Genomic DNA, 20,072 nt, shown 5'->3' with positions numbered 1-20,072 from the left:
TCATGTTGTCTAGAGACAGTGTCATTAAGCTCCTGTGTGATAATTGAATTAAACTATAAACTAACCACACACAGATAACCTGGAAGATCTAGCAGAGGAAAAGAGAAAAAAAAAAAAAAGAAAAGAATAAGGACTGGAAAATATGTCCTTAATTCACCCTGTTTGTAATGGCTCAGTGGCATATAGGCTTCTGAGATTATTCAGTGCTTGGAGACCCTTGTAGTAAGTGGCTTAATGCAGTAAACTGGAAGCTGCATTTCAGTAACTTCTCAATCTCCAGGCAGTTGAAGGGTTTATTCTCTTCTTAGTATCACTTGAAAATATCTCTTAATTCCCTTTGGATTTCTTTGGGCTAACAGTACTCAAAACCTCATATAAACGTCAGGTGTTAACCGTATATGCCACACTAGTTATTTCTGAGCTGTCAAAACTCTTTTTTTAAAAAAAATTGGTTAGACTTTTAAAGGAATATAATTTTACAGGATTTTAAAATCAGATGATTTTTCACCATAGATTAACATTTATGAAACTCTCATCTGCTTTATCATGTCAATATCTGTTTGGGAAAAATGTCAAAATATGTCATTTGTACTTTGCAGAATGAGGTGGTCTTCCATAAGAGACGTAGCAAACTATTATGGAATACACATGGATGGACCTTTTCAAAAAGCACATTTATAAAACTCTAGTCTACTACAGTTCAAACAATAGCTTATTTAAATGCAGTACTCCATCATATATCTATCCACAGGATGGAGTGGCTATGACAGTAATAGAAATGTGAACACTAACTTCTTTAAAGACAAAGAGTCGAGCATGCTCAGTAGACGTCTTCATTTTCATAAGAGCTTCTTGGTTAAGATGCTGGGTCTTTGAAAATTTTTGACCAAATTATTGATCTGTGTTTATAATGAAAATGCTACCATTGCCTGTGGTTTTGGGAGCAGAAATGGAGCTACCATAATAAGCAGATACCACACTGCACTGCCTCAAGTAAGATTTTTACATACTCTTGTTGACATTTAACTCTCTGTCTTCTAGTTCACTGCACTATCCCCTTGATTAGGAAGGACTAATACATCCCGGTCAAATATTGTAATATCAGTTTTTCTAAAAGTCTGCTTACAGCCCAACAGGCAAAGAAGTCCTCCCTACCTTGGATGGCTTCACAGCCAAGGCTGTCAAGGAATGGGTGAAAAGTAATTGTTTTCAAGTGTGCCCTTTTACAATCATTTGTTTGCTCTGGCTCTTTCACGAACAAAGGCTATTGTTGAACACATCCAACTAAACAAATAACTCATCTTGGGGTCCCTTTAACAGCTGCCTTAGTACAATGATCTATTTACATATTACCCTAAAATTGAAACCGAACTCTTTAATGACATAATCCAGTTCTATAGTACAGAAGAAGCATATGTTCAACCCAACAGCTGAACAATCTCGTAAGCATATGATTTTTAGACATAAATGCGTGTATATCTAATACAGCTTAGTGCAATGACTTATTTCACTGTGGGTTGATTTTTTTTTTCTGTTAACATCAAAATTATACTGCCTTTCTCAGACTAGATATGACAGGGTACACAAAACAGATGACTATATTCAATGTAAAGAATTTCTGTTTACTGTACCTTCCTCTGTTTCTTCTTTGCACTATTCTTTCTGTTGATGATAAACCAATTTTGTATGCTATACTTTCCTGCACATTCCAGGATTTATCTTACCTTGAGTCTACCAGTTTTACATTCATGTGGCTAGAGATTAAAGGATGATCTTACAGATGTTGTAAATTAGTCAGCAGCAGGCATAATCATTATTAGGCATGTTGCAATAAATGTTTGGAAGTTTTACATATTTTCCAGAGCACAGTTAGTTTAAACCACTGTAGTTTGATGGTTTCACACACGACTTTAAAAATTGAAGCAGGAAATTAGTTTACATTTCTTCAAAAGACTAAAGCCATTGTCAACTGTAAGGTCATCTTCAAAGTAGAGATCCAACAGAAAAAAGCTTCATTCAATAAGTATTTCAGCTTTCACTTAAAACCAATTTAATATACTCCAGGATAAATACGTTATCAATTTGTTGTCCTATCTCCGAGCCAGTACAGTTATACATCAGACCTCACACAGAGCAAATGTTACCACCCGATTTTGCTTGAGCATTCTAAAAGTTAAATAACATACTTGATTTTCAGATAATTGATTGACTCTGATTCCTTAATCTTCCGATTAGCTATTATATGACCAAGATTCATTCCAGAAATGACATGAGGGGGTGAATTCCTGTGGTTAATTCCTGGATAGCAGCTGCTCAGGGGGATTAGGATCCTTTTGTCTTAACTTTGAGGACTGAAATGTTGGCAAGCATTTCTTCTCCTGTATCACCAGGCAACGTCAATTACGTTTTCCACAAGAAACAGTAAATTAGCTTTGCTATCCTGTTTTTTTTTTTTTTTTTTTTTTTTTTTTCCTGTTCACAATTCTTTCTTTCTGGAGTCTTCCAGCAGAAGTAACAGAAATAGTGGAATTTTATATCAGCATCACTGTGGAGTTAATTCAATAAACACAACGAATATTTACCTAGTAATACCTAATGTTTACTTGTACTTCTAAACATACCATCATACTGCTACCGCAAGAAAGCCTACTGCCTGAGATCAACTCACTGATGAAAAAAAATGAGACTCTTGCAAAGCAGGTGATACTACTGAATATAGGCAAGTACTTGTAAGAGTCTGTAGTCAGGTGCGCCTTCCTTTGGCGGAAACACTAAAATTGGTCATTTCATCCTTACTAAGGAAACCTCCCGGCTTCTTAGTGACATAAAGTTCTTTAAAAATAGCATTTATGGATAGTGCTTTCAGTCATCTCCTATTAGCTTCAGACTTTGTCCTATTTGGCAATGATTTGACTGAACTATATAAGCTACTTCCCATCAGAACAATAGGTACCTCGTCAGGATGCCATCCTCCCCCTTAAGAAGGTCCAGCTCATGCAGCATATTGCCTCAGCAGTGTGGAGTTCTGCAAGACTTCTGTTCTCTACTACCAGAGAATATTAAGTCAAGTTCAAACTTATAATTATTATTTATTTTGGTCATACCTTATTGTAGTTATCATTATATTTTTAGTTCTTGTCCTTGAGGCATTTTTCCCAAATCTGCCGTATCTAGAACAACACCTGAAACTCAAGAACTAAGACCATGTTCCACTAATAGTTCTGCAGCTGTGGCCCAAATAAGATATCTAGCAAAAAGAATGTATTTTTTTCAGGAGAGAAGGAGCTGGGGCTGTGGAAAGAATTCCCTGGTGAATTCAGGGTAAAGGCAAACTTTTCACTGTGCATGCAACATGCAATTAATTCATTAGTCTTCAAGTTTAAGACAAATGATAAGCCCTTGCCAAAAAACATGTGAGACAGTGAGAGTCTCAAGGAAGACCTGAAGGGAGATGATAAACCGTACATGTTAGTCACATTACTTAATTACAGGTGCTATGATGATGAGGATGAACTAAGAACAGATAGTGTAAAGAACAGAGCATGCATTGCGTTTAATGATCCCAGCAAATCTGGAGGAATTACATTTGAAGCCAATGGTAGCTCTTCTAGATTAAGGGTAGAGACCAAATGGTGTTCTTCTAATCAGGGTTCTAACTTGGCCATGAAACTTTACTACACGTTTCAGATGGCCTTTTGGCAATATATGGTTAAGACTGAATTTTCCTGGAAAGAGCTTACCTTTTAAATTAATGTTCCTTTAATTAGGAATTTTTTAACTGTACAGGCCATATGTTGTATCCTATTTTGAATACATAGCTGTTTAAAACAACAGGGAGTGCATTTCTCTTAAATGTTTTGTGCTCATATAATTATGATCTGTAAATAAAATGAGTTCAGGACTGTTATCAAAGTGCTGCATCCCAGAAGACAGACAACCGATGAGACAGCATACTCCAACATATCAAGAGTCTTCATGTATTAAATAACAATTTTTATCCAAAATAATTTAGATGATTCCTATCAATGTTATGCTGCAAGGGAATGACACATTGTAAAGTCATGCTACAAATCAACTCGGAGATATGAACTACTGCAAAACTGTTTTGATATTTTCAAATGCAAAATTTACAAATATTTACAAATTTTACAGAATACAAATACTTACAGCATTAATATTTCTTAAAATAAGCATCTTACAGTCTTTGTTTATAACTGCGTTAAACAAACTGTAAAAAGAACCTGAGCTTTGTTTTTGTATTGGATCAGATTCAGTCCCTCTCAACTGAGAACACATTTCCCATTATCCACCATTGGGATGAATGATCAAAAAACAATCCATGTGGTTAACAATAGATTAACAAAGTGCACTGCATTCAAAGACTAATAAAGACAACTATGCTGTTTTCTATTATTTTTCACGATTTGATGACATTGTGCTCCTTAGGCTCCTGTGTTTACTTAAACACATCATCAATCGTGGTTTAGTGCTTCTTCAAGTACTATGCATAATATATGCTCTTTTTTCAGGACAAACTTACACTTTCAATACTGAGACAAATTAAGATGCTACAGACAAATTCTGTTTTTTCAGTTATGAAATGTTTGAAAACATACAGCTTTTCCCACCACCAAGTATTTTGCACTACAGACTGCAAAAAAGGAAAGCAGCACTTAAAACAAGTCAAGGCACCTGCAGAACTCCAATGCAATCATTTTAGTAGCTGGACTGTTGCATAGTTCAAGATACACCTATTCAACAAATACCAAGATATGGTTTCCTTGATGTGTTTTGGTGGTAGAATTACAACTTTTAGTCTTTTAAATATTTGAATAGGGCACACTACAAGTTGTGTTTTTAAGCATTTCTCATCAGTGGGCAGACGGCCTGCTGCTGTAGCTCCTCATACAAATCATTGCTGTAGCTCAGAGATTGCCTATGCGATAAGAGATTGCAGGCTTGAGTCCATAAAATAATTTGACTACTATTGTTCTTCTCTGGGAAAGAGAAGCTAACACTTGACATCTCACTGTACTAATGGCATACTGCACATTTCATAGTAATATTTCTTGCACTTGATTCTTCTGGAATGGTGACATGAAACATGATGCATTTATACTAACTGTACTGGTTCTGTTAGCCTTATTTATTACATTGGATCATAAAATCTTTTTTGTATAAGATGGGGAAACAGGTCATGTGTTTATTTGTCTCTGGTTTGTGGCTTGCAGATACTTTCTGTTACGAACAACACAGAATGTGCGAAGCTACTGGAGGAAATCAAATGTGCACACTGCTCACCTCATGCCCAGAATCTATTCCACTCACCTGAGAAAGGGGAAACATCTGAAAGAGAGCTAACTCTTCCCTACCTGTGCAAAGACTATTGTAAAGAATTCTATTATACTTGCAGAGGTCACATACCAGGTAAAACCTATAACAAAATATGGAACTAAAGGATGTCTGCTTTGAAATGTTGATATTGCCTGAGCAGTCGTAGATCCAGGTCTTTAGCTAAGTAAAATCACCATCGATATCGAGGAGATTTTGCCTAAGCAAAAACAGAATAGCTCAGGACCTCCAGGGTGATTTTTACATGGGGAGGTAAACATTTTGAGCACTTTCTTGCCACCTTCCTATTAAACTCTCCATGAAACTCAGGATTACTTTTTGTCAAAGGCACCTGAAAATATTACCTCTACTGGTATGCTACTGTGTTCATTCAAATCACGTAAACAATTATCTAGCCATCCAAAAGGCTGTCCTAAAGGACATACAGCTTTAAGATGCAAGAAAGAAAGGATGCTGGCTGTCCTCTGTAGACCCTACAAGCTGATAAGTAAAGTGTTTTTTCTGGGTTTGTTACCCTAGAAACTGGTGTATTTTTCCACAGAGTTTAAAGCCCATTGAAATCAAAGGGAGCTATTTGATAGACTTCTGTGATCTTTGAATCGGTTCCAACATGCTGTTAACAACCAAATTCTTAACTAACCTAACACTTCCTCACTGCAGTCAGTAGAGTTAGCTGGACATAACCAAAACCAGAATTTGACCGGTGTTGTCTAGGGCAGTCACCAAATGTGTGCTATCACTTGTAACTAAATCAACAAAATAGCCACAGAAGATGGTTCTTTTAGAAATACTGTTGTAATACACTATTATATTAAATAACATCTTTGGTATTCTCAATAGTAAATTATTTATATGTTTAAGGCTGTCATTTTTAAACTATTTTTTCTTCCTTTTCCAAACACTACTTATAAATAATGTCACACAGGAGAAAATAATTAAACTGCTAAGATTTTTTTACTAGCAACACAGACTGGAAAGCAGAGTTAATAAGGATGTGAAAAATGAATTTATGAATAGTCATTTTTGACATATGAATGCAGCTTTGTAATAGAACATAAACATATTTGAGTAAAGGGGATAGTTTAAGTGGATGAGATTTGGAGGAGGGTTTTTTAATTGCGTGTGTACAGCGTGTACTTGTTTTCTCTGAAATCCCGAGAGTGCAGGGATTTTTTGCAGTGTTCTTTTATTGGCTTGAGAAAACATTTTGAATTGACTTACTTTTTCCCTTTACTGTGGTTTAACATGTATCTCAACCCATTCAAATATGAAAATATTATTATTGTCTTTATAAACTAAGGGATGTTTCTAAGGCTTTCTTAAACCAGCTGTTTCTTGCTCTTTATCACATTCTCCAAAGCAAAGCAGAATAGGTCACAGTTGCCAAGACTGCCTGCTGAACAGCGATAATAGATTAGATATTCTAAATGTTTGGCCCATATAAGAAGTCAGCACAAAGACTTTTTTTTTGACACGAGTTTGTAACTAATGCAAATGATTAGCATATTCAGCAGAGCAAGTCCAAAATAATTGTTTTGTGAAACTCTCTGTTTCTGAGGAAACAATTTTTTTAATTGGAAAAAGTGAAAGGGTGAAAAGGGAGAAAGAACGAGGAGAAGTAGAGAGGGAAAGAGAAAGAGAAAGGGCTGAGCAGCACAGGAGCTATAGCCACAGGAACCTCACTCCTCAGATCAACATATGTGGTGACGAATGACAAATTTATTTTTCTACAAAGTTTGTGTATATGTAAAACTGCTGAAGTGCATCAAGATGTCAAGTGCTTTTTGTGACCACCCAGGTTGCCTTGAAAGATAACCAGATGAAAGCATAACTTTAGCACTGGACAGAGCACTGTGCTTTGCAGAAAAAGAGCTTACATACTTTAGCATCAGTTAAAATAGGATTTTTCCTACGTCAATCAGATGCTAATAATCTTTCTATATAGTGGTTCTGAAAGTGGGCAGTACTAAAAACAAGTTGTTGTGTACTTGCATCACCAGCAGAGTTAATTTAGTTAGTTTTCTGATTGGTACACATGGTTCTTGATGCCTATACGAGTATTTCATGAAGGTATTAAGATTCATGTCCCGCTTTTTGAGAAGACGGCTTATAGGGTTTTAATATAGTATAATATGCACTCTAAAATATGAATAATTAAAAAGACAGCTTACTTGTGTTTTCTGTTTTACTTGTGAGACCCATATATCCCTAACATTTATTGCAAAATAAATAAAAATAAAAATAAAAATTATGGAAGTTATGTTTTCAGTTTAGCCTGGAGGACTAAACAAAGAGTTGGAAATTAACATGCCCCCAAACTGGAGGTCTCTGCCAATTATTCACTGTGCATTTGTTAAAAAGTCAAATAATTACTTTTCCTCCATTAAGGAGTGCTAATTGTTTCTGAACACCAATACAAAGGACTTTAAGGAAATTGCTGACTACAAAAATAATTTTAGCCCTGAAGCCCTAATTTTAGCATAAATTAGAAATTTTAATAGTGATTCAAGATAGCAAGCATTTTTTCTAGAACTGAAATTTCAGCAGTACACATTAACCAAGAAGACTGAGAAATTATACATCAGTTTTTTGATGAGTTTGCTCCAGAAATTCATTTATTGTTCTTTTTGCATTTGCAGAGATGAAAACTGTAAGTAGATCCTCAGTTCATTCTTTTGAAGATAGCAGTCTGCCCACCAGTTATGACTGTATCAGAATTTCCATTGACTTCTTTAGCAATTTTGAATATCCAAAGAATAAGTGGACCAATTCTTTATTGAAGCAGAATGACAAGAATAGCTGTTAGGATTTTATGGATCTGTTACTGCAGGAGGGTGGAATGTTTCACAAAATCTCTGAGTATAGAACTTCCCTGCTTCATCCTGGCTGACTCTTCTCATTATTTCTCATCCAATCATTACTGCGAACCTCAGTTGCAGTGATTACTGATGAGGAGCTGGAGTTGATGAAGTCTCTTTAAACAATAGGAATTTTAAGTTTTCCAAGGTCAGAACAGAAGACTGTCTAATATTTGTTATTAATATGGCCACGTAAAGAAAGGCATGGCTGATTCTCCCTTTCAGCATGAGCAGAAATGTGATTCATGCCAGTGGAAGCAACATATTCTAAGAAACAAACATGTGCCTCTGCCACCCGAGGATATTGGACAAATTTTGAACAACATGCTCTCCATTATTTCCATTTGAAGAAACGGATTCCAGATGATTGTGTGTGAATCCAGATCCAGACCCAGATCTGAACACAGTCATTGCCAGAAGAGATGCTAGATAAGAATTTTTTAACTTCAAACAGGAGCACCTCGGCCCAAAATGGTAGAAATTTTCTGAGAAGTTCTGCAGCCCACGCAACACTTCCTGAAGTTCTGATGTAGTCAACTAATAACCATAGTCAACACAGTCAACTATTTTTGAAGAGAAAAAAAGTAGCGTTGCTGTTGCTAATAAGAGCAGCAGGGGGATTAACCCTGGCACTACCTTTGTGCAAGTACATGCAATGCATCAGTGTGACAAGAGGGCCACTAGTTGCTTCAAAACCAGTAGGAAGTGATGTGAGCTACCACCAAGCCTGTTATGTTTTGAAAAAATCAGTGTGGAATCACCTCCTTGATTTAGTTTTCCCTGAGAATTGAGAAGAGAGAGGAGAATGTAGGGTGTTTTTTTTGTGAAAAAATTCACATCTAGCTGTGGGAAATGCAAACTAGGAAAAAAACAGACAGGCAAAGGCCTCATCTACACAATACAGAACTGTATGCTTATGGTCAACAGTGTAGCAGGAATAAAGGAGGTGAGCATGATTTCCATATGCTCTCTAAGCAGGTGCAGGTCCGTGCAAACGAGTGGATGATATTCAATCCTGTGTGCTGTGCAAACAAGGGAGTGAATACTAACTTCCCTTGTCTTAAAGATCAAGACAACTGCTACAATTAAGTCGTATATCAGAAAGAAGAGGGAAGGTGATGGTCAAGCAGGGAATTCAGCAAAGCAGAATTTAGTGAAGGCAGGATAGGAATAATAAAATACAGTGTGAGGAATAACCGACCACAAATACTTGTGGAGAGAGGAGGTAAGGATCATACGAGAGCAAAAGTTCTTTGAAAAAGTTTGAAATCATGCAGCTTATTCCTGCAGATTTTAACAAATAAGAACACAGAAAGACTTCACTGTAGCTGCCTTAACTGAAAGGTTTGTTTATCAAAAACTGTTCGACTCTGGCTTGCAAGACATTTGAAAAGTACAGAAATGCAAGCCTATGCAAAATCCAACAAATACAACATTTAAATATTGTGTTTAATTTTCCTTTGTGATTTAAGTTTTCTTTTTTAACACGGGAACTGCTCTGTCAACACACGGAATTGGTAGGAAATTTGTAATGATATGTATTACTCCTTTAAAATAAAGTAATACGTTCAGAAATTCACACAGGAATAAATGTCACCTTCTCTATTGGGCATAGCTCTCACAGAGGCAGTGACAGAGCTGTATCTGAATAAACTCTGCTTGAGAAAAACAACATTTTTCCCCCCCAAATAATTCCAGTGCTTAGGGGCGCTTGTCATGGACCATTCTTCCGGACATTGTACAAACACTGAAGAAATTGGCAACCTCTCAACTAAAGACCGCACAAATTAAGCATGATAAAGGAAACATTAAATAGCTACTATCAGATAGGAAAGTAGAAGCATCTTTTTTTAACTGTCTTTACTGAAACTGTATGGCTAATCTAGCATATAGAACATAGAAGCAGATTTTTCTGGTAACTTACTGGTTTCTTATAGAACAAAATTCCATCCTTAATGCACAGGTGAAACTGTATTTTCAGAGGTCACATTCCTTCCAATAATGCAACAATTTAGCGATTTACAGACTGATTTTCATAGTTTAATTCAAACTTGTTTTTAAGAACATTTCTAAGGAAATTGGAATGTAAGTCTTATCTTTTTTCAAACCTGCTGATGGGTTTGCTAAATAGCAGAAACTATAGGCCACTGTAGTGCAAGATGTACCTAAATGCATGATAAAATATTTCATAAAGAAAACAGATTAGTCTTACATGCAAGAAAAGGCATTGCTTAATGCATTACTCAATTGAGTTTGCATCTGATTGTTATTTGAAATGCACATGTAATAAGTAAACAATATGATCATTATATGTTCTCAGTTCTTCTGACTAAAGGTAAAATTCAAGCTGAGAGTAGTTTATTTGTAATAAATAGTAGATGATATACTTAGAAAATTCCAGAAATTCTCAGAAATTGTACACCTCTAATTCACTGTTGCATTTTCTGTAATGATCTCCTTTGCCTAGAGAAAGAAATCACTGAAGAGAAAACTATGTATTCTTACGTCAAATAATTCAACACCAAGATTGTAGATTACCTTTGATTTTGGCATTATATCTACAAAGCCCTGGAATACCAGTCCATGATTATATCAGAGTTCCTCTTCAGTTGTTCCACTTGAAATTGTATCTCACATTTTCTCCAAATAACTACTATAAATTAAAACCAGCTCCTCACAAATGATATTTACTGAAGCTCAAATCATGGTAATTAAACTTTTATACCACAACACACTACCATGTGTTTCCAGATACTATTTTATAGAAGCCAAAGGCAGGCTTTGTCATGTTATTTGTCCAATATTTTTAAAGGAAGATGCATATGAAAAGAAGTATAGTTGGGTGGGAAAGGCTTTCCACTCCACAAAAATTCTGGGATCTAAAAAATTTTCCTATTCCACATAAGGAAGAAATTGAACTCTTTCGAAATTTTCCATGAAGAAAGCCACAGAGAGACCACCCCAGGATAGCTAATAAAGTGGTTGTTAGGACATTTACTTGGGAAATGGGAGACTTAGGGTCAACCTCTTGCCTGACAGATGAGGGGCATTGACCTGAATATTCCTCTTCCTAATGAAACACCCTAATTACAAGACATTGGAGTATAGTGATATGAGGTTTGCTGTCTGTTTCTCTCTTTTTCATTTAGACCAGAAGTTTCATCTTGGACCAGAGACAGCATTTTAACTAAAATTTTGTCAAAACTGATAAAGTTTCTGAAAAACCTTTGCTTTTAAGGAATTGGCATTTTCCAAAGAAACACAGCTGTCCCTGATCAGCTCTTATTGTAAGTTGTAAGCCAGAGGTTTTATGGGCAAGATCTATGGATTACTGCATTATTCACAAGTGGTAAAGCCATGCATAAATTAGGCCTCTAATTCCAATTAAATGCTAATTTTGTGTATTCCATAAGTTAGGTCTTGGACTGTAGTACATCCTAACATTGTGCCAATAACGAGAAGAGCAATGAAGGTGTCATAAGACACATTGTATTAATATCTGTTTTAGTAAAACAATGCATATGTAACTAGCCAAATTCTATCTTAGATTCAACATTAATGATTAAAAACTGGATGGAAATTACTAGAAAAAGGTTTTTGGACAGAAAGATATTTTTGCTGTCATTAAACATAGCATAGTATCAGCAGTGGCAGGGATTTTCCTCAAAGGCTTTTGTTTTACCAACATCTTGTTTCCCTTGTCTTCAAACTCCCTCCCATTTTAACCTAAAACCTAAAGACCACCCTTCATCCAAGCCAGCTTAAAGCCAGCTCCAATGCAGCATGAGACACGTCCCTTTTCTCAGGGTTGGGGGCCGAGGAAGTAGACGTTGCGATGGGACACTGCCTTCACCCACGGCACTGTCAGGAGTCAACCAGAGGCCAGCTGCATGTCAACAAGGTGCAGTTTTAAGCAGTACTTCTTGCTTTCTGAGACAACTAATTATTCACCTCTCCGACTGATGTCTGGTGCCAGCATTCCACAAAGCATTCTTACTGCATGTCTTTTACAGAAGTCTTTACCAAAGTTTTTACTACAAGCCACTTTTTTGTTATTAAATCACTGAAGAGTTACCATTTTCATTATTTTTTTGGCATGACAGATAGTAGCAAAAGATACTGAGTTCTGCTAAAGCAATATAAAAGGGATAAGATACAAAGCTTAAAGCAAGAAAAAAGTTAAATGAAAGTTGCTCAAGCTATTTTACAGCATATACTACACTTCATTAGTAGGGTTAAAATCAGGAAAAAATATATGACAGCCTTAACTCTGAACTTTGTCCCTTCTTTTTTTTTTATGAGTGACTGTAGTGTCTTTTTGAGTTAATTGTTTTTTTCTTATTTATGCACACTGAAAATAAAGTTTACTACAGATACAAATTAAAAACTATAAAAGGTAATAGTGAGTTTGTATTTATTCAGAGCAGGCCTTTTTTGAAGATAGTACTTTGTTTAAAACCACTTCTTTTTCCACTCAGAATATAATCTATTTAAAGATTAGTTTGACGGCACAAAACTGCAGACATGACAACACACTAAATATTTGTATGCTCTTTTGCATTTTTAAGGTTTTCTCCAAACTACAGCTGATGAGTTTTGCTTTTACTATGCAAGAAAAGATGGTGGTGTATGCTTTCCAGATTTTCCAAGAAAACAAGTGCGAGGGCCAGCTTCTAACTCCTTGGACCACATGGAAGAATATGACAAAGAGGAAGAGATCAGCAGGTTCATAAAGATAAATGCTGTTTAATCTGAAAAAAAAAAAAAAAAAAAAAAAAAAAAACCAACAAACAGACAAACAAACAGAAAAAAAACAAAGCCTGTGGTTTTCACAGTGAACCAGCTCAGTCTGTGCTTATGCTCAGCAGCTGTGTTTTCCAGATGGTACTTTCTTTTGCTGCAGCTAGTGTACGTCAAAAGAGAAAGTTACATTAGCTTCAATATTTCGGTAACATTTGATATTTAAGTTACTAATAAGGTGTTAGAATCTTGGTTTGATCCACCCTGTGGATCTCGTTTAGGGTCCACACTGTGGATCATACATCTTTCTAGGATGTCACTTCTACCTGAATTTACCATTACTAAACAACTGTAATAGATTTATTATTAAATTATCTATATTACGATTTGCAATGTATTTCTTCTGTGTATTTTTCATTGTGAAAATAATTAAATTAGATTGTGTAAATAAACTGTCCCATCATAAGTTATTAATGGACTTTCAAAGCCAAATTTTGGCAAATTGTAGAATTGCTGGAACATACTGTAGAATTTTCCTATTTATAAATTTTCTCTTTTACCACATTTTACCTATTCCTCTACATTTTAGATTTAAAATGACTTTATTTTCTCTTGTATACAAGAAAAATTTTGCTTGAGTGAAGCATAAATTCATTTTCAGTATTATCTGTGTGCATACATTCAAGGAAACAATTTATTCTGAATTGTATGACTGTGTTTGTACTACCACTACAGAGCAGTCATTTTATCTTTTAGGGACATTGTTGTGTCATGGTTACGAGAAAGAAGAAATTTCTCACTGTTTTTTTCAATTTTTTTTAGAAAACACAAGCACAACTGCTTCTGTATTCAGGAGGTTGTGAGTGGACTAAGGCAGCCTGTTGGAGCAGTACATTGTGGGGATGGATCTCATCGCCTCTTTATACTTGAAAAAGAAGGATATGTGAAGATTTTCAGTCCTGAAGGAGACATAATCAAGGAACCTTTTTTGGATATACACAAGCTTGTTCAAAGTGGAATAAAGGTTGGAATTTTTACTTATATCTTTCTGTTTATATTTTAGCCTGTATATGGGGAAAAAGGGAAGAAACTTTTTTTCAGAAATTATTTTAATTTACATAATAAAAAGAAGAGTAAGGACAACAGTCACTACAGCTCTATCTGGCAAAGAAATGAAAAATCTTCCTTAATTCACAAGGGGAAAAGATAGCAACTGTCTTCACATTTTTCTCTTTCCCTTCATTTTTTCCTCACTTCAAATTCGGAAAAAACTATGCAACACCGACACCACGTAGCATTATGTTTGTATTTTCACCCTATGTGCTCATTTCTACTGAATTTAGTTGAGTTTCACTGTGATTCCAGTGGCAGCAAGTTTGGGCTGGAGCATCACCTGACCTGCGGGTGCTCGGTGAGGCCCTGGGAGCCAGGGACAGGAGAGGGTCTGGGGAGCGCTTGGGGATGCCAGGAGAGGCTGCTCGCTCCTTCTTGGCTCAGCCTCAGATGGGAAACAACCTGTCCTTGATGGGAGGCTGCCATCAAACAGTTCATATTTGAGATGCTCATAAAAAGTCACTGACACTCTAAATTTGAACATGTGGGCAGATTGGTGCAGCAGCATTTGTGATGCTTAATGGCTAGACTGCTTCTGGCTTTCATGGTCAGGGGTGTGATTGTGAATGGGCAATGATGGGAATCCATGGGAGGGTGGAGGTAAGAAATCAAATCTAGGTATGAGTGACTTCTACTGGAAAACTCCTAAGTTTATTGGCTGATATTTTACTCATGAAATGTCTTAAGTGTTGTTCCATGATGATTTTTTGTCACATTTTAGAGTGGTAATACAAGTAAACTACAAACAACAAATTTAAATTGTAACAAGGTTTTGTGTAGATCAGTCACAATTGGATATCATGCATGAAAGGTATACTGACATACTATTGACACAGTAATTTTAAATAATACTTGTGGCAAACTATATTCAAGATATTTAAAATGCATAGCACATGCTAACTCATTATTTTGTATTTCAGCTATAAGATCACTAAGCTAATTTAAGATAGCCTTTTCTGAGGGAAATGGTTTTGTTCTATGCTGAAACAAGAGATAAATGAAATATATGACACTTCTTAAAGGAAAAGAAGCAATTCATATGATACTGTGATTTCTTGAACACTTCCCTTTCTGTCTCCTGCCATTATGTCCAGGATACCAAAACAAAAGAGATCCTATGAGGGATCTTTTTCAAAACCAATTTAAAGCTGATTTGTATTTCTTATGTGAAAATTCTGATAGTTTGTGCTTGTGAAAAACTGACGCTGAAACTTTCTGCAGAACTTCTTTCAGTCCCAAATAAACCTTCCTTGAGGAAGCTTTTCCAGCTGGAACTCAGAAGCAAGACTGAATGCAAAACTGATTTTCCATGCTTCTGAATAGGCAATAGCCTAGTTGGGAAGACCCTCAACAGCTACCCTCCAATTCAGACACAACTTCTTGTTCTGTTTTAAATCAGTGACCTGATCTTTTTAGTCTCTTTACTACCCTAACCATTATATAATACTCTAAAGTGAATCTGTTTCAACTATAACATTTTGTGTAAATAATGTGATGTTCTTTTAGCTAGAAAGACTAATTCATTTCCCTTAGATAACAGTCCAGTGCTTAAGGATAATTGTATTGCAGTGTTTAATGCAGGCTGGCAAGAACAGAGGCTTTATGTACTTCACAGATAAGGAGAAAGGGAATGTGCCTAGAAGCAAAACACCAGCTTTTAAATGGAAAGAGGAACGGAAAAGAATTTGAGGAATTAGTACATTATATAAAATAGTAAATAAATAAATAGAATAAAACAAAAACCATATAACCCAAATGCTAGTTTTAAAACAAGGGTTCTCAAACATTTTCATGTTTATCCCCTGCAGCCTGATTGCTGTAATTATTGTCCTTTACCTACAAGGTTACAAAACCACTGTGATGAAAGTAACAATTGGTCAAACACTGGAACAGGCTTCCTGGAGAGGTGGTTCAAGCCCCAGGCCAGACAATGTTCAAGAGGCATTTGGACAATGCCCTCAATGACACGCCTTAACTTTTGGTTGGCTCTGAAGCGGTCAGACAGTTGGACTAGGGGATCATTCTAGGTCCTTTCCAACTGAACTATTCTGCTCTGCTCTGCTCTGCTCTGCTCTGCTCTGCTCTGCTCTATTCTATTCTATTCTATTCTATTCTATTCTATTCTATTCTATTCTATTCTATTCATTATTTTATCAAAATAAAGTACTTGATGGGAATTTGATATTATTTGCCTTTTATACAGTTTAAAACTAGAAATTGGTAATGGAGAATACTGTGTGGATAGACAATTCTCTAGCTTGCAGTGCAGATAGTCTGCAGCCAGCAATTTACAAAGACACCATGCAAAACATTGCATCCACATGCAAGGTGTGAGAATCACAGAATGTCTCCTCTGTGTCTAGTTGAGACATGCTTCTAATGTAAGGTAGATTAAGTTGTATGCATACATTTTGCTCAACATGCCTTATTCTTCTCATATAGCAATGCAAGTGAAAAAGTAAAATGAAATTAACAAAGTTTTAGTTGTCAAACTCTGGCCCATATGTTGCAGTGAAATGTTTTGCCAACGTAACATGTTGTGTTTTTTTTAATTCTCTGTTCATTTACACATATTCATAGATGTTAGTCCAAACATCTAGTCAGTTCCTGTGTAACATCATCCACACAATGTTATTCCTGAATTAATATCAAGACTGTTCACTGAAATAAACAAAAACTCTTCACCTTTTTCCAAAGCTTGGAGCAATGGTAGCAAGACAAGGCAAATTATTCTTTTTCTGTAAAAATATTGAATTAGGACTTTGTGTAATATTTCTTTTATATCCCATACTAAAGGTAGCAGTTTATTTCCATTTTGTACTTGTATGTGAAATACAAACAAATACTTATCTCTACTGACAAGTCAAATATTTTTTCAAACTTTCCTAGATATCAGTTGTATCCAGTAAATAAAAATAACAATACAGCTATGGTTGAATGACAGGTAATATAAACTGATATCTCTGAAAAGTGTTTTGGACAGCTATCCCAAGAAGATATTTCTTGTGTTGATAGATGGAGTAAAATAGTGGTGGATGACTTTCCCTTTTTTTTTTTTCTGATGTCAAGAGGAAATTTTGGGGTGATAAAATCATTACATTGTCACAGAGCACCAAGTCTGTTGCATCATGATTTTCCAAAGAATATTCTTAAAACTATCTTCAGGCAGATATAAACAAAAATAAGATATATCCTTCATAAAATAATCTTGGCCTTTAGTTCTGACCTCATTAACATCACTTCCCTCATCACAGCACTGGCAGTCAGATAAGGAAGGAAACAGCATACCAGGAAAAGAGGAAGAGAAGGGACTGCATTGTATAGGATTCAGCCATGATACTGTCATAAAATGATGCTATTTTGTCCCTCTAGTGGAACTAATGGTCCCTGTGTTGATGAAATTCATTTGGAGCCCCGATGTAGCTGCAAATGAGCTCCATAGGCTTCTTCCCTGGTTTTCCTAACCTAAGCACACAGATAGGATTATCTAGGCAATATTCCTTGGCAGGTGCTCCTGTGAAGGTGCATTTTAGGAATAGTCCTAATCCTATTCCATGTGAATATAAATGGAAATTAAGTAAGAAGAGCAGCAAAACCTGATGCATGTTTTATTGTTCCATTAGCTTCCAATGATCACTGAAGTCATTGGGATCCCTGCATAAAAATCATTGTTGCGACAAAACCTATTGGCAGGTGATTCAATTTTTAGAAGTTCAAGTAAAAGAGAAGAAGTGCCAATTTTATATGTTGTCAGCATCTCAGAGGAATTAGTGCAAATATGTAGAAGTACTTCATGAGAGAGATGCCCTGATGATTGTATTTTGTTCTTAACGGATGCCCTACTCAGCAGAAATTAGATGCAGAATCCCTTAAAAAAAAAAAAGTTCTGAAGCGCTAAGAAACAATTCTTCTCTGCACATCTCCCAGTTGCTAATCCTTCTTGACAGCACAGTTATCAGGGATGCCTTTTTGATCTTTTATTTTTCAACTGAGTTGTTGGAACACATGGATGGATCTTAACCAAGAAGTTGCTAATTCAACATCTGTGGCCCTCCCCAACTTATTTTAGGTCACATTGGCTACATAAGTGGTACACTACATGCAGATGGATTAGGCACTTGGCCAAGTCCCTCCTGTCACTTTCGGCCTTTTCTTCTCTATCTCAAGAATGTGGTGAAAAGGAGGGAGCTGTGTACCTCAGTCTTGCCCCAAAGGTGAGTAAAGACATAAGGGGCATGCACCTGTAACTTGAATCTAGGACATCCATCTGGGCTCAAACATTTAGGAATATATATTCCAGCACAGTAAAGAAAATACTGTCTGATTGCATCACCTGTGCCCACTGACATTGCAAACTACCCTCAGTATGTGACATATATGTAGAAGAATAGGATAAGCATTACTTGAAAAAATAACCATACTCTAAAAGTCTGCTTCCTTGATCTGTTGAATTTACTTCACCATTATGTTGTGGTGAAGACAGGTGTTAGTCATACAGCAATATTCTACATTTGTTCCTTCAAAATTATGTAGGAAAGACAATTTTAATATGAAAACATTATTATTTTTTTTTCTTTTGGACTGACTTTCACTGCAGTTTTCTTTCTGTCTTAAACTATTCCCAAGTAGAACAGAGGTGTAAAGTTTGAGTGAAAAGCTATTGAATTAATAATGGTAGTACTTTGATTTCACAGGTGTTTAAGGAGGCCTTAACCAGTTTTCAAGAAAAAATCTTGATTATCTGAATATATTGTCAAAAAGTTGAACAAAATAATTAAATGTATCAAGCAAATAGAAATTTAGCCCATAATGCACTCAGCAGAAAAAAAAAAAAAAAGCATTAAAATATTTGAAATATTTGAATTTAATGAGATGTAGCAATGCTGAACATATTATTATCAGATCAGTCCCCTTGTACTCCAGATTGTATCTAACTTACAGAAAAATGCTGAAATATACCCTAGCAGTTCTCCAAATTTCCATACTCCTGTGGCTGTATTTTACGTTATTAGCCGGATTATTTCCTTAGAACTGGAAGCCATTAGATCAGTAAACACCACCATAAAATGTAGCATAACCTATTACATTAATTTTCACTCACTCTCTTGTCTCCTGAGCTCAATAACATATATTGGTCTAAAGTATATTGTTCGGAAAGCATCCAAGTGTGATTTGGCAACAAAAGAGGAAGAGCCTACTGCTTCTCTTAGGAGTCACATGCTGTAATCACTTATCAATATACTTTCTGAAAAGCTACGTGCCTTTACGGCTGTCATTGTAGAGAGCTTTGTCCAGTCATTAAAGCATTTTTTGGTCCTTCCCTACAATCATTCCACTTTTTCAACATCCTTTTAAAATGAAGGACCTCAGAACCATACACAAGAGCCAAGTTTACATCTCACGACCGCCAATGGTAAGATTAGGTCCCTGTTATCTACTTGGTACTTTCCTATTTATAAATCCACTGACTGAATTAGCTCTTGAAGTACGGTATTTCAGTTGGGCTTCATGTTCATTGCTTGTCATTTCTGATCCTTAAATAATTTTGAGTATACTGTTACTGTTGTTGCCTGTAACTGTAGATGTTGTGTTGTTCTGGCGTGTATCTGCTGTCTGTGGGGTCATAGATTATACAGCCAGCAAGGAGGGCTGCAATTTGTTGGCCTTTGCAGACATGGTTCCTAGAGTAGAAACCCTTACAAAATGGGGTAAAAACTTAAAACTGCCCTTATGGAACTACCACTTTTACTTGTGTAGAGATTTTTTTTTCTCTCTTGAACTAGTAAAGTGTTCATAGTTCATCTCATGGACATATTGTGATAAATGGCAAAGCCAGGAAGGAAAGGGCAGGGCAGGGGAGGGAAGGGAAGGGAAAAGGGACAGAAAATCTCAGTGAAATAGGATTGAAGATTGATGTTAAGAATACTTGACTCCTGCTCTAAGACTATGGTTTTCCTTGTCACAAGCACTTAATTTTTAACAGAAACTTCCCCTAAATCCTAAGCCACA

At 35.9% G+C, this 20,072-nt stretch overlaps 1 protein-coding gene across 1 annotated transcript in view; it reads left to right on the top strand.

Moving 5' to 3' along the window:
• The window catches only part of LOC121068989 (hedgehog interacting protein), a 72,204-nt gene that overhangs the window by 1,859 nt on the left and 50,273 nt on the right, over window positions 1–20,072 (top strand). The window contains 3 exon segments of the mRNA XM_040554604.1: window positions 5,232–5,427; window positions 12,779–12,935; window positions 13,773–13,974. Of these exon segments, the coding sequence (XP_040410538.1) occupies window positions 5,232–5,427; window positions 12,779–12,935; window positions 13,773–13,974 (555 nt within the window).

The sequence above is a fragment of the Cygnus olor genome, chromosome 4 (assembly GCF_009769625.2).
Source record: "Cygnus olor isolate bCygOlo1 chromosome 4, bCygOlo1.pri.v2, whole genome shotgun sequence".
NCBI lineage: Eukaryota > Metazoa > Chordata > Aves > Anseriformes > Anatidae > Cygnus > Cygnus olor.
The sequence above is the reverse complement of the archived record's forward strand: the minus strand, read 5'-3'. Positions and strand labels throughout refer to the sequence as shown.